At 46.2% G+C, this 15,816-nt stretch overlaps 1 protein-coding gene across 1 annotated transcript; it reads right to left on the reverse strand.

Moving 5' to 3' along the window:
- Positions 1-237: 237 nt before the first annotated feature.
- PCK1 (phosphoenolpyruvate carboxykinase 1) lies at positions 238-14,839 on the reverse strand. Its single transcript, XM_079980183.1, has 11 exons — positions 14,469-14,839; positions 14,281-14,382; positions 13,696-13,988; positions 12,543-12,724; positions 11,402-11,605; positions 10,156-10,343; positions 8,849-9,011; positions 6,395-6,619; positions 6,167-6,298; positions 3,441-3,536; positions 238-760 (listed from the first exon to the last, which is right to left on the reverse strand). The coding sequence occupies exons 3-11, from the start codon at positions 13,917-13,919 to the stop codon at positions 306-308; spliced, it is 1,869 nt and encodes a 622-aa protein (XP_079836309.1). The 5' UTR covers positions 13,920-13,988; positions 14,281-14,382; positions 14,469-14,839; the 3' UTR covers positions 238-305.
- Positions 14,840-15,816: the final 977 nt, after the last annotated feature.

Here is a 15,816-nt window from a genome sequence, read left to right on the forward strand (position 1 = left end):
GCCTCATTATTTATGACGTTACATGAGAACTGCAGATATCGTGGGGCAGCTTTTTTGTCTTGCGAGTGAAGTAACAGTGGAAACAAGCTTATCAAGCATCAACTCTGATCAGCTTGATGATCGTGGCTGCATCAGCTTGATTTTCTGATAAGCCTGAGAACTTCAACTGGCCGACAGAAGTTATAGCTCTGCATCCTAATTCTTTTTGTGTGTGTGTGTGTGTGCTTCCAGACAAGGTCACTAGAAAAGAGAGCATTTATTTCATTCCCCCTCTCACACCAAGCCACAAATACGGTTTTGATCAGTTACAGCTGCTTTATTCTCTGCTCCAGAGCAATAACTTCTCTTTCCATCTCGTAGGGGAGGTCAGCATTGACTTGCTCTTCAAAATACTTCTTGATTTCTTCCACCTCCTTTTCCCAGAAGTCTCTGGAAAGGGCAAACAGTTCCTGTGTGTTGACACCATCCAAGCCTTTCAAGTTCAAGCCCGTGTCATCAGGGACGTAGCCGATGGCTGTCAGCTGCGCACTCGCATCTCCCCGAATTCGGTTGAACATCCACTGCAGCACACGGCAGTTCTCGCCGAAGCCAGGCCACAGGAACCGCCCTTGCTTGTCTTTCCGGAACCAGTTGACGTGGAAGATCTTGGGCAGTTTTGCAGCAGGCCGGTGCGCCATGCTAAGCCAATGCGAGAGGTACTGGCCAAAGTTGTAGCCAAAGAAAGGCCGCATGGCAAAGGGGTCGTGCATGATGATCTTGCCTGTGGGGAGAGGGGGAAAAGATTGTGTTATGAGGGTCTTTCTTGCCCACATTCAGAGCACCATCGATTCTGCGGTTGACTGGGGAATGCCCATCGTGGTTCAGTGACACAGCAAGTGCTACGCATGCAAAAGGTTCCAGGTTCCATTCCAAGTATGCCAAGGTTCAATTTCAGTCAGTCAACTTGAGATCCAGTGTGGCATAATGGTTAGAGTATTGGACTAGGGCCTGGGAGACCACGGTTTGAATCCCCTCTCTGCCATGAAGCTTGCTAGGTGACTTTAGGCCCATGGGTAGGCAAACTAAGGCTCGTGGGCTGGATCTGGGCCAATCACTTTCCAAATCTGGCCTACAGACAGTCCGGGAATCAGCATGTTTTTACATGAGTGGAATGTGTCCTTTTATTTCAAATACATCCCCGGGTTATTTGTGGGGCCTGCCTGGTGTTTTTACATGAGTAGAATGTCTCCTTTTATTTAAAATGCATCTCTGGGTTATTTGTGAGGCATAGGGATTCGTTCATTTTTTTTTTCCTTTTCAAAATATAGTCCGGCCCCCCAGAAGGTCTGAGAGACAGTGGACCGGCCCCCTGCTGAGAAAGTTTGTTGACCCCTGCCTTAGGCCAGTCACCATCTCTTCGCCCAACCTACTTCAAAGGGTTGCTTTGAGGATGAAACAGGTAGGAGGAGAACCATGTACAGCACATGGAGCTCCTTGGGAAGATAAAGGCAGTATATAAATGTAAAATAAATAAATAAATAAATAAATTAAAAAGTCAGTGCAGACCAAAACAAATCATAGAGTTGGAAGAGACCACAAGGGCCATTGAGTCCAACCCCCTGCCAAGCAGGAAACACCATCAGAGCACTCCTGACATATGGTTGTCAAGCCTCTGCTTAAAGACCTCCAAAGAAGGAGACTCCACCACACTCCTTGGCAGCAAATTCCACTGTCAAACAGCTCTTACTGTCAGGAAGTTCTTCCTAATGTTTAGGTGGAATCTTTTTTCTTGTAGTTTGGATCCATTGCTCCGTGTCCGCTTCTCTGGAGCAGCAGAAAACAACCTTTCTCCCTCCTCTATGTGACATCCTTTTATATATTTGAACATGGCTATCATATCACCCCTTAACCTCCTCTTCTCCAGGCTAAACATGCCCAGCTCCCTTAGCCGTTCCTCACAAAAACCAGAAGACAATACTGAGCTTAATGGGTTAATGGTCTGACTTGGACCATGGCTGCTTCCCACACAGAATGAGGCAACCAAAACTCTGCCCTTGAAACCAACCCGATCCCAAAGGAGTCAAGGTGTAAGCAACTCTGGAGCTGCAATGGCAGGGGCTGATGGGATGTGTAGTCCAAAGAAACCTGGTTGCCGAAGGCTGTTTGAGATGAAGGCTGGTACTCCTCCCCTAACTGCTACTGCTAAATAGGCAAAGCATAAGCCATGGGTAGGCAAACCAAGGCCCGGGGTCTGGATCTGGCTCAATCGCCTTCTCAATCCGGCCCGTGGACGGTCCGGGAATCAGCGTGATTTTACATGAGTAGAATGTGTCTTTTTATTTAAAATGCATCTCTGGGTTATTTGTGGGGCACAGGAATTTGTTAATTCCCCCCCCCCAAAAAAAAATATAGTCCAGCCCCCCACAAGGTCCAGCCCCCCTGGCATAAGCTGACTACTGCAAACAGAAGCAGGCGTAGCCACGTGCATTAGTACAGTGTTAATGGCTTAATCCAAATGTTTGTCATGAGCAAAACCAGTTTCAGCTCACTGGTGGGTCTGCAGCACGGGCGGCATTGCACAAAGCAAACAAAGCGGGGGTCCAATGAGCTGCCACCCGGGTGCACAGGCAGAACAGAGGATGAGATCCAAAGCAAAAGAGCACTGAGCAGGTGACTGAAACCAGAAGCTTATCTAGGCCCTGAGACCATGGCCAGACCAGGGCTGCAGTCTCTGAGGCTCTGCGTAACCCCCCCCCCCCCCCCCGCATAAAGACAGAACCTCACAATGTCGCACCTACTTATTCCCAGCTGAACTCAACGAGAATTAAAAATATACAAGACATCTTAATTTATTTCAGGGTCGTCTGCATTTTTAGCTTTGTCTGGATCGTGCAAAAGAAAAAGAACAGCAACTCTCTCCTCCAAACTGGTCTGGATACACCAGTTTCTGGGGTTGGTTCATGAACCAAGATGTCAGCGCTTAAGAGCTACCATGCAGCCAAATAAACTATTATTTTAGGTTTCCGATCAACAGATAGGTTTTGCCAGAGGGCCACAACAAAAAGGGGTGTGTGTTTCAACACCCCAGTCCAAATTTGCACGAAAACCTACTACTGGCAAGCCCCAAATCCTTTTGCCTGTGTGGGACAACAACTGGGGGAGAGCAAAGTTTGGCTAATAGGCTGCCAATGAGTAACTTGGTTCTCACAAACACCAAAGAAGCAACGTCATTAAGTCTCTGCCTCACACCCCTAAACTAGTAGATTGCAAATCTCTCTAGACCTTGGAACCATAAGATCTTTTCACCAGCCCTAATTACTCACAACGGCTACACTGCCATCAATATATTCACACTAAGAAAGAAAGGAAATAGGTTCCAGCAACTAAGTGTCAGCAATTTCCAGGTGAAAATAATGAGACAGGCTATTTAAATGCGGAAGCGTTATTATAGCCTGACTTACCTTTATGTTCAGCGGCAGCTGTTGCTTCTGATCTCATCGTTGCACCTACGAATACTCCATGCTGCCAGTTAAGGGCTTCGTAGACCAGAGGCACACCTGGGGAGAACAGGAACAGCTGTAATATTTAGAGCAGGGCAGTCCAACTTTCCATACCAAATGGGCAGCAGGAGTACTTTGACACAGAGCCCGTGGGCCGCACACACTGAATTAAAATTCCACATCAGTGTTTGCAATATATTTAGCATTACAGTGGTACCTCGGTTCTCAAACGTAATCCGTTCCAGAAGACTGTTTGACTTCCGAAATGTTCAAAAACCGAGGCGCAAAGGACTAGCTGCAAGTTCAATTGGAAAAACTGAAAAACATGCAACGAAAATCGTTTGACTTCCAAGGCGTGTTTGAAAACAGAAGCAATTATTTCTGGGTTTTTGGTGTTTGAAAACCAAAACGCTCGGCTTCTGAGGTGCTTGAAAACCGAGGTACCACTGTATTTAATATACACAATTACAGTGGTACCTTGTGTTATGGATGGGATCCATTCCAGAGGCCCGTCTATAACGTGAAATGCCCGCAACTCAAAGTGCATGTGTGCATGCGCGCGGCGCGATTTGGCACTTCTGCACATGTGCGAAGCGCGATTTAGCACTTCTGTGCATGCGTGAGCGGCGAAACCCGGAAGTAACCCATCCCGGTACTTCTGGGTTTCTGCGGGACATAACGCGAAAAGACGCAACATGAAGCGGACACAACATGATGTATGACTGTAATATATATATTTATATATATATATAATTAAATATACAATTATGAGATTTAATATCTTTAACTATGAAACAAATTTAATACACAGTTATATGCGCATTGCACAAAAATATATAATTATGCTTCATGTTTAATGTCTCTTCTTTAAAAAAAATTTTAAAATTGTCCAGTAGCACCTTAGAGACCAATTAAGTAGTTTTGGGTATAAGCTTTTTTAATTTTTTAATTTTTTTCTGACTGCGTGAGACCAACACGGCTACCTACCTGAATCTAGTCTCTTCTTTAACATGGCTGAGGGTCGCCAATAAGGGCCTCATAGGCTTCTTGCAACCTGCAGGCTAGACCACCCTGATTTAAAGGTTGGCAGTGCCACACATAATGAATTTTGATGCTTTCCAACACTGCAGCAGGAGGAGGCATGGAGCTAGCAATTTGTGAGTTTGGGATTACAGCGCATCCTTCCTTCTTGTGGTTTATCTAACCCATTTAGATCTTAAACAGTTCAATCAAGAGGCTAGGCTATCTTAAGATACAAGGAGTCAGGGAGGGACGTTTAGGTTACCAATGGCCTCTGCCTCTTTAAAGCAACTGTTGAGCAGCGACAAGGGTAGCAAGAGGGTCCAGCAGGTGGTGAGCATTTGCCACTTTCCCTGGTCCCTCCTCACTAAAGAGGCTGTGTGTGCTCCCAGCATCCTGACACATCCTCATGGATTGGAGCTTAGGCATTACTCTGCACTAGGGATGGAGCAGAAACTTAGTCTGGCTAGTATTTTTAATGCGGACATAGCTAATGCACACTTCCCCAAACTATATGCAGACCAAAATGTAGCTATTCTTTGGAAACTGCACTTTGCTGAATTTTGCGATTCAGTTCTGCAAATAAAAATGTGTGCAAAAAACCATCACGTCTCTTAGTGTGTGCACATGTTGGTGAAAATAATGTGCTGAAATGCATTTTATTAAGCGAAACAGTCACTAAGCTGCTAATGAACTTTCATGAGGATTATTTTTAATAAATGTAAACAGATGCAGAAATGAGAACTGAAGTCTGGAAAAATTAGGAACTGAGCAAAATTGAAATTCATAGATTCATACCCCGAGATTCATATCCCAGATTCATAGCCAAAAATACCAAAAATGGGAGCCATGTACCCAGGTTTCACCCTCACCTTGGCATTTATTTATTGGTTTATATTTTTGTAATAATAATAAAAAAATGGATTTCATGATAGTTTGCAAAAGAATTTACACCTGATGCAACACTGTGTATTTGGTGGTACAGTGATACCTCGATTCTTGAATGAAATCCATTCTGGAATCCCGTTCGGCTTCTGAAATGTTTGAAAACCAGGGCGTGGCTTCCCATTGGTTGCAAGAGCTTCTTGCACTCAGCAGAAGCCGCATTGGATGTTCGGGTTCCGGAAAACGTTTGAAAACAGAAGCATTTACTGCCGGGTTTTCAGCATTCGAGAACAAAACATTTGGGAACCGAGGGTCCATTGTAACATCTAATAGATACCCAGGTAATTATTGTATGGGCATCCTATGTAAATGCAGCAAATAAGCACAAATGGCCTCGGTCCAGTATATCTGAAGGAGCGTCTCCACCCCCATCGTTCTGCCTGGACACTGAGGTCCAGCACCGAGGGCCTTCTGGCGGTTCCCTCACTGTGAGAAGCCAAGTTACAGGGAACCAGGCAGAGGGCCTTCTTGGTAGTGGCACCCGTCCTGTGGAATGCCCTCCAACCAGATGTCAAAGAGAAGACATCTGAAGGCAGCCCTTTTTAAAGAAGCTTTTAATGTTTGATGTATTACAGTATTTTAATATTTTTTTTGGGAAGCTGCCCAGAGTGGCTGGGGAAGCCCAGCCAGATGGGTGTGGTATAATATATTATTATTATTATTATTATTATTATTATTATTATTATTAAATAGAACAGACAGCCCCCTTTTGAGACTCTTACCTTCAGGTCTCCGTCCTCCAAATATGATCCCCTCGATTGGCACTCCTTCTGGAGCCTCCCAGGCAGGGTCGATAATGGGGCACTGGTTTGCAGGAGAGCAGAACCGGGAATTGGGGTGGGAACAAGGTTCCCCTGTGCAAATATAACAGATATTTATAGTGGCACCATTAACCGAAAATGCAATGGGGGAAAAAGAAACAGGGAGCCATTAACTGGAGTTAATTGTACCGCTCTTGGCTGTCCATTCCTTGTTCTTCCACGAAGTGAGCGTCACCCCGGGCGCAAACTGCTTTTCCATGCCTTCCCAGTACACGCCTCCATCACTGGTTTCTCCCACGTTGGTGAAGATGGTGTTCTTCCGTATGGTCTTCATAGCGTTGGGGTTTGTTTTCACTGACGTCCCAGGAGCCACTCCGAAGAAGCCATTCTCTGGATTGATGGCTCTGAGGTTACCTGGGGAATTTTAGAAGCAGTGTGAGGTTTGGAGACCTTGTCTCTGCTTCAGTCACTCCCCACCTCCCCAATACACACCCATTCCTCATTCAATCCTTTCCAACTCTTTAACAAAACTCTTCTGCTCCTCCGCTCACAAATACTATTTTCAGGCTTCTCAACTTTGGAGCCACTGCTGATGGTTCCCATCTGGTTATGCCAAAACTGCAAATGCATTTTAAAGCGCTCTAATTAGCACTCACTTGGGATCCTTCCCTGCATCAATTAATGGATACTACAGGGGTTTCTGAGATATTCCCTCTTTAAATGTCACTGCTCTGCAGGAGACAATATTTTCCCACCTGCTTATCTTGCATGGGGCTAAACTTGGATGTAGGTATCCTTCGAGCCTAAACCACTGCTATTTTTTTTCCTAATTGCCACCCTCAAGGAAAAAAAATAAATCTCGAAGTTAGGAGAAAGCCTTATCTGTTTCTTTTTGTAACAATGAAGTGCACGTACATGGTTTTACTGGAGGGTTAAAAATATATTCGCTCTCTTTCCACATCCTGAAGCAGAAGAAGGAAGGGTGACAGGAAAAAAGAGTGGGTGAGTGGGTTGCTGGTTTTCTCAGCAATGGTGAAACTGACAAGACTCTGCACACACAGGCAGTTCTTCATGAAGGGCTTTGAAATGTAAGAACAAAAGGCGAAAGATTTATACGATCTGAGGAGAAGCCAGAGTATATATATACATATATGTATATATTGTATATGTACATATACAATGAGAGCTGGACCATAAAGAAGGCTGATCGACAAATAATTGATGCTTTTGAATTCTGGTGCTGGAGGAGACTCTTGAGAGTCCCATGGACTGCAAGAAGATCAAACCTCTCCATTCTGAAGGCAATCAGAATGCTCACTGGAAGGACAGATCCTGAAGCTGAGGCTCCAATACTTTGGCCACCTCATGAGAAGAGAAGACTCCCTGGAAAAGATCCTGATGTTGGGAAAGATTGAGGGCACAAGGAGAAGGGGACGACAGAGGACAAGATGGTTGGACAGTGTTCTCGAAGCTACCAGCATGAGTCTGACCAAACTGCGGGAGGCAGTGGAAGAAAGGAGTGCCTGGCGTGCTCTGGTCCATGGAGTCACGAAGAGTCGGACACGACTAAACGACAACAACATATATTGTAATCATGCTTAAGTAAGAGCAATGTAGAGAAGCCAGAAGAGGGGTGGAGGGAAGTTAATTCGGATAAGATATATATTGAAAGGAGAATAATATTGTTAAGCTGTATTGTGTTTAAGACATTAGGAAAAAATTAATAAAAATTATTGGGGGGGGGGGAGAAATGTAAGAACAAGCCATTCCAAAGTGGGTACATTTGTATTGGAAAAGTGATGGGAGGGAGGGTCAAAATGCATTTCATCTGATCGCTTCAAACGCAGGAGCCACAAAAAATGCGAGAACTTCAAAATGCCATTGTGAGTCATAGAGCTGGAAGGGAGCCCTGAGGTTCATCTAGCTCAACCCCCCATGATGCAGGAATCTTTTGCCCAACGTGGGGCTCGAACCAACAACCCAAAGATTAAGAGTCTCATGCTCTGCCGACTGAGCTATCCCACATGTCTGAACCGCTACCAGATTATTTAAGAACCCAATACAAATATACTTAACGCTGCATTTCTTGTTACATGTGGGAGGAAGAGAGGGTGTAAAAATGAAAATAATTTGAGAAGCATGTGTGAAATCTGCCTCAGAAACAAGCTAGAGCAAGTGCCCCTGACTACCGGAGGTTGTGAGTAGGAAAATATCTGACACCAGGCTTTCCTGACAGCAAGTACAGTCTGTTCACACAAACATTATCAGTGCATTTTTTTATTCAGTGAAGTGGTCTTCACTGCATTGACATGGTGAACCAGATACATGGTTCTTTCAACATGCATCCATGTTGCAGCCAATGCATATTTGATCAAGTCACTTTAGAAAGTTTTACGGGGTCATGGTAACACGTGGCCTGGAAACCCGTTGAAAATCAGAAGGCTGTTTCACCATAGCGAGGTCAGATTGAGTTTGCCAACAAGAAACTTTGGCTCCTGCCCCATACCAGATGGGACCAAGAAACTGTCTACCTCACCCAACTTTTGCTATTGGCTCAACTGCTGGTTTCAACCACTGATATCAAACAGCTCTGGAACATCAACATCCCTGGCTAAATCCCCACTTGGATGCTAAAGAGGTTACCTTGGTCATCAAATTTCATCCAAGCAATATCATCCCCAACACACTCGATTTTCCACCCTGGCAGAGTTGGGTTCATCATGGCCAAGTTCGTTTTTCCACATGCACTTGGGAAGGCTGCAGCAAAATATTTCTTTTCACCTTCCGGATTTGTGATACCCAATATCTATTTAGGGGAGAAAAAACCCCGCTCTCTTAAGGAGTGCCATGCAGCTGACAACAATACCGTATTGGCCCAAATATAAGCTGCACCCAAATATAAGCCACACCTTTAAAATTCATGGGGGGAGGGGGAGAGGAAAAAAGACAATACCCGAATTTAAGCCGCTCCCTTAAAATCCCACAGGCACTCACACCCGTTCTGTTTTACTGTATGTCTGTTTCAGCAGCGATCTTGTAAAAGCCAATTTTCGTAAGGTCACGGATTTAAGCGACACTTTAACTTTTTGAGTTCAGAATTTGGAGGGGGGCAGGAGTGAAGCTTATATTCAGGCCAAAACAGTAATATTAACGACTGCAAAGCATAAGTAATAAACCAGCTAATCTCTGAACCACTTGCGGGACTTTTTCAAACTGAAGAGCAAAGCTACCAAGTGAAGTTCTGAAATGTCATGGAGGAAATATAATATTTGATTTTAGAACATGGTAAAATTGTGCACAATTTGCAATCCCTGGAGAATATGGACTTCTCAACCCCATTTAGTCTCTGTTTAGGTATTTAGCATTCTGCTCTGCTCAGGGCAGTACCCAGTGCTCTCCCCTTGGCTGCCTTCACAACAACCCTGCGGGTTTAGGCTGACAGAGAATCACTGGCCCACTAACTGAGGATTTTGGACCTGCCCAACACTCCAGCTACTACACACAGGTTTTCTGTATTTAAATATATTACTGCTACTATTGAACAGGCTCTGATCTAGTCTATGAAGAGAGAGCCCCTGTATAAGAACCCCTATAAGATTAAATAGAGGTCTGCTTTCCTCCTGCCCTTCTTTCCTTATGGCATGTAACAACACGTATGTCCTAAGACTAGGGAAAATCAGAGAATCTCAAACATTCCCAAAAAACTTCAAGGTATGATTATTCCCATTTAACAGATGGAGAACTGAGGCTGAGTGAGAGTGACTTGCCAAGTGTCACCAATTGAAGGATCTCACTGCTGAGCCATGATTTTTTAGCTGCTGGCATCCCACCCATGCCTTCAAGCTCTTTCTTCTTCCATAGAAATGAAGGCATTTACTGCCGTTCACTGTGCCTTCGGTTGCAACAACACCAGTGCAAGCAACACATTTGTTGTTAAAACTTTCCCCTACCAGCATGTGTTCGGCAAGCCAGCCCTCTTCCTTGGCGATCCTGCTGGCGATCCGGAGAGCAAAGCACTTCTTTCCCAGGAGGGAATTTCCTCCATAGCCGCTTCCAAAGGAAATGATCTCTCTGTGATCCGGGATGTGAGCAATCAGAGTCAGATCTGGGTTACAGGGCCAGTTATTTACCAGAGGCTCTGCGAAAGAAATTAAACAAAACACGTTATTTATTGGGATTGGTGACCTGGATAAAAGTGCAACCTTCTCCTTCTTTTAAGATGCATCCTTTTAAAACTGGACCACGTGCATATTTATTTTACTTTTGTTTGGTACACAGCAAGCTTGTGCGCATTCAGCTTTATGCATGTGGCAAAAATATATATAAATTTAAAAGGGGGTGGAGTTCTGGGGGAAATGATTTTGGCAATCCCACCTGCCTTTGAATCCAATGCGTTTTGACTGTATGCGATTTTAGCTTCAGGCACGATCCCCAGAATGTAAACCCTGCAGGCAGTCTTACTGTACCAAAACTTAATTTCAATGTTTGTTTTCCAGCACTAGGTGTCACTATAGTGCTATCTGCACAGCTAACAGCAGCAATATCAGCAACTAGTGGTTCTGGAAAACAGTTAATTCTTGAAACATTCTGTTTGATAGGTAAAGGTAAAGGTACCCCTGCCCGTACGGGCCAGTCTTGACAGACTCTGGGGTTGTGCGCCCATCTCACTTAAGAGGCCAGGGGCCAGCGCTGTCCGGAGACACTTCCGGGTCACGTGGCCAGCGTGACATCGCTGCTCTGGCCAGAGCCAGAGCCAGAGCCACACACGGAAACGCCGTTTACCTTCCCGCTGGTAAGCGGTCCCTATTTATCTACTTGCACCCGGAGGTGCTTTCGAACTGCTAGGTTGGCAGGCGCTGGGACCGAGCAGCGGGAGCGCACCCCGCCGCAGGGATTCGAACCGCCGACCTTTCGATCGGCAAGCCCTAGGCGCTGAGGCTTTAACCCACAGCGCCACCTGCGTCCCTCTGTTTGATAGAGAGGTAGGCAAAACTCTCTCCATTTTCTGTAAGACCAGATGGCACTGAATCTGCAGAAGCAAGATCTGGGAGAACATTAAAAAGAAACCCAGCTGTTCCAAAGCATCTTCAGTGAGCAATTTCTGGTCCATCGGGATGACGAGCTGCCTGGCAACCCTGTATAGTAAAGCATCCAGGACCATAAAGTAACGAAGACTTTGCACTGAGAATGGCTTACTTTTCAATGGCAAAGGGCACCCAACTGAATGGAGGCATTTCACAAATTCCCCGTTGCCCAGGGCCTCTAGGACAGACGTCCCCATCCGAGTCATGATCCTCATGCTGGCCACCACATAAGGAGAATCTGTCAGCTCAATCCCAAACTTGGATATAGGGGAACCAATGGGCCCCATGCTGAAAGGGATGACATACATGGTGCGCCCTGCAAAAGAGAAGCCGAAAAAGGATTTCAAAACAGCAACCAAGACCACTGTAAACGTAAGCTGGGAGTCTGTACCTTACATAAACAAAAAAAATTCCTTCCAGTAGCACCTTAAAGACCAACTAAGTTAGTTCTTGGTATGAGCTTTCGTGTGCATGCACACTTCTTCAGATACACTGAAACAGAAGTTTCCAGACCCTTCTATATAGTGAGAAGGTGGGGAGGGGTATTACTCAGAAGGGTGGTGGGAATGGGTGATTGGCAGATAGCTGTGATGAGCCTGTTGACGACTCTTAACGACTGCAATAGGTCTTACAGGAAAAAGCAAGGGGTGAGAAGGTGAAAAATGGCTTTGTCATGTATAATGAGATAAGAATCCAAGGTCTTTGTTCAGACCGAACAAAGACCTTGGATTCTTATCTCATTATACATGACAAAGCCATTTTTCACCTTCTCACCCCTTGCTTTTTCCTGTAAGACCTATTGCAGTCGTTAAGAGTCGTCAACAGGCTCATCACAGCTATCTGCCAATCACCCATTCCCACCACCCTTCTGAGTAATACCCCTCCCCACCTTCTCACTATATAGAAGGGTCTGGAAACTTCTGTTTCAGTGTATCTGAAGAAGTGTGCATGCACACGAAAGCTCATACCAAGAACTAACTTAGTTGGTCTTTAAGGTGCTACTGGAAGGAATTTTTTTTGTTTTGACTATGGCAGACCAACACGGCTACCTATCTGTAACTGTACCTTACATGTCTCCTTACCACCCCAAACCCTCTCTCCTCTCCTTTTATTTTAGATGGTATTTTGAAAAACAGGGGAGGGTAACTTTTTTTGTACTCAAAACATTAGAAGGAATCCTCTTTTGCACAGGAGGGCGATTATCTAAACTCGAGGGCAGGAATTTGGCATTGCGATAGAGAAAACTCTCGCACCTTTCATACACCCAGGGAATCGGACACTGAAGGCTTTCTCAAAGTCCTCTTCAGACATCCAGCTTCCCAGCTGGCTCACCCCACTCTTCGGGATCGGGATGGTGTCTCGCTGCTCCTGAGTGACGATGACAGTTTTGCTTTCGATTCTGGCCACGTCCCTCGGATCTGTACGAGCCAAAAAGCTGTGGAGAGAAGGAGCAGGACACCTGCACTTCAGCTATTTAGGAAACAACCTGAACGCCTTCCCTGCCTGGTGTGGCTTTGCAGAGCAAAGGAGCCACCGCCGTATCTGCAGCCCTGCGGCACACGGGAGCTGAGGCAGAAGTGGGGGGAACAGGGAGATTGCTCTGCCAACCTGGCTCCCTTTCCTGGAAAGCCTTGTTTTGTGGATTTCCAGCAACACTTCCACTAACCCACACGCCTGGCAGGCAGCTGGTGGGAAAGTGAGCTCCATCTTCATCCGGCGAGACCCAATCCAGTCTGGCACAAAAGTTTCTGGGTTGCTCTGCCTGATATTAATAATTACAAGATTCCAGTACAACTGTACCATACTATGATATTTGAGTATGAAAGGACTATTATTTACAACACAGCCGCCCTCTCTCTCTCTCTCAAACACCCACTCACACACCCCTGCTCCTCCCTTTAGACTGGGGTGGGGATCCTGTGAACCTCAAGATGTAGCTGGACAACAGTTCCCTTCAACCCTGAACATCGCCATGCTGGTGAGGGCTGATTGGTGTTGCAGTCTAACAACATCTGGAAGACCACAGGCCTCCCACCTACTCTAGATGGAGGTTGTAGGATGCGCCACCTTTCCCAAGCTTCCCCACTCCCAAAACTCCCCAGCTGTTTCCCTCCCTCTCTCTAAATATTAGGTCCCATGTAAGAAACATCTCCTGATCATCCTGGACCACTAACCTGCCATCTGCTTAGCAAAATAAATCAGCGAGGCTGGAGCGATTACGTTGAAACACTGAGCACAGCACTCTATTAAACTAGCAAGCAGGGACATTAAAACTGATGGTATCAACAAACCCCAGGCTTAAGGCAGACCAAACAGCAGCTGCTGAAGGGATCCCATCTTAAGCTTCAGCCACCCTCACTACAGTGGCATGCACACACAAATACGCACAGAACACACCCCACTTACCAATTCTCATATTTGCCAAGCTTCTTAATCATGCCTTCCTCCACCATGAGCTCCAAGATCCTTTTGTTCTCATGCTCTGAGCCATCGCAGATGTGGACAGCTTCCGGCTGGCAGAGCTCAGCGTTGCTTTCAACAAAGTCCCTCACATCTGGCGCCAGGCTCTTCGGGTCTCCCTGGACGAACTTTGGGGTGACGCTCCTCTGTGCCCGCGGCTGGGATGGCATTGCCCGTTCTTTGCAAGGACAAGGCTCGGAGTTGGGGGTCCGTAATAGGAATTGCAAGCTGGAAGGGGGGAGAGACAGTATGTAGTGTAACAGATCTGGGTTGGAAAGCTTAGTTTAAAATACTTGCAGTGATCGGAACATAGGAAGTTGCCTTATGCCGAGTCAGAGCATCGGTCCATCTCAGTATTGTCTACACCAGCGGTTCTCAACCTGTGGGTCCCCAGATGTTGTTGGACTACAACTCCCATCATCCCTGACCACTGGTCATGCTGGCTAGAAATGATGAGAGTTGTAGTCCAACAACATCTGGGGGACCCGCAGGTTGAGAAACACTGGTCTACACCGATGGCAAGTGGCTCACCAGGGTTTCAGGCAGTCAGTCACTCCCAACAGGTAGAGATCTTCTGCGTTCAATGCAGGTGCTCTTCAACTTCTACAGCCCTTCCTCATGATCAAGAAGCACCTAGCATCAGATTGAGAAACAAGAGGTCATCTGAAACTGAAAGTGTCTATATCAAGGTTAGAAGTGAATGCAAGTTATATACTTACCTTTTCGGAGCTGCCTCTGTTCTCAGGCTCGGAGAGGATTTCGCAGGTTCTTTCAAGCAGTAAGGTGTTGCTTAGGGACAAGCTCTGTCCCAAACCTCTGGTCTTCCAGAAAGCAGCTTCCTTGCTTAAGTACTCTTCTTGGGTCGCAGTCCATCCCACCGTCTGGAGGCTCGCCTCTGACGTCACGGCATGGAAACGTGTCTTCTGGCTCATTGCCTAGATGGGTGTCCTCAGAAGCGAACTAGCCGTCCCCAAGAGCTTATCTGTTAACTGGCTCCATTAATGAGTGCTTGCGCGCAATTCAAGCCAGTTTACGAAATATCTTGGCTAGGTCAACCTTTGGCCTCATTCTGTCCCTGTCCCTGTTGCAAAACAAAGAAAGAAGGGAAGAAAGAAAGAAAGAAAGAAAGAAAAAGAACGGTTGCCATTTCTCAATGCAAGCGAAAGGCTGAGCACAGCCACCCACCCACACACCCCGGATGGTTGCAGAAGCCGAGGCTCAGAGGGCAGTTATGTGTGCAACAGATAGAAAAGCAGGTTTCGTAGTCACAGCAACTGCTCGCTGCAGGCTCGCCCCAGGGGTGTTTACTCGCTTTTGGAAATTTCCCTTGGCATGGGGGAAAAGAGCAAGTCTGAATAGCAATCGGAGGGAGAGGAAGGGAACAACATTTGCATTCAATTCACACATACCAGTTCCCATGATATCCCGTATGAATGGGAAAGTTTTAATTTGGCTGGGAGAGTCAGGTTTGTAAGTTCGTTATAAAGATGCTTCCGTTCTACTTGGCCTTGGCTTAGCTTTCACGAAGGCCTCCTTTTTTTCCTTCTTTTTTCTTTTGTGCAAGGCAGGGGCAAACCCCAAAAGCTGAATTTGATCTCTAGCCAAAGGGGGATTCCAGATATCTGACACAGGTCACATCCACACCATACATTGAGAGGGGCTGGCTTCCTCTCAAGGAATTCTGGGAGCTGTAGTTTGCTCCTCACGGAGAAACAGTTCCTCAATAGACAACAGTTCCCGTGGTTCTTTGGGGCAAGCCATGCACTTTAAATGCATGATGTGGACATGACCACAGATCTGAGCCCATTTCTGTCTTCTGTGGATAGTTGCAAGTACCTGCTTTCCTCCCACTGCTCAGTCACTTTCTATCTACTGTAAAGAGCTGTGGGACTAGAGCACTTTCTTCATGTCCTCCTGAATGTGGGGCCTGGGTGGCAGGAGGACATGCAATCATGTGCCCTCTCCACAGCGGCGGAGCTTCATGCTCCAGCACCGGGGGTGGAGAGCAGGCGGGGGCATGGCTGGCGCACGTCCCAGGGGCATGGCACACCGCCCAAAGGGGCATGA

Source organism: Podarcis cretensis (assembly GCF_951804945.1).
Source record: "Podarcis cretensis genome assembly, chromosome: 6".
NCBI classification, from domain to species: domain Eukaryota; kingdom Metazoa; phylum Chordata; class Lepidosauria; order Squamata; family Lacertidae; genus Podarcis; species Podarcis cretensis.

What these genes read in the sequence shown, in the direction of transcription:
- PCK1 (XM_079980183.1), bottom strand. Translation starts at nt 13,919, where the DNA reads ATGCCATCCCAGCCGCGGGCACAGAGGAGCGTCACCCCAAAGTTCGTC. An exon ending in ATTCCCTGGGTGTATGAAAG is followed by an intron (nt 11,606 to 12,542) that starts GTGCGAGAGTTT and finishes TCTCTTTTGCAG; the next exon opens with GGCGCACCATGTATGTCATC. An exon ending in GGCTTGCCGAACACATGCTG is followed by an intron (nt 9,012 to 10,155) that starts GTAGGGGAAAGT and finishes TCCCCTAAATAG; the next exon opens with ATATTGGGTATCACAAATCC.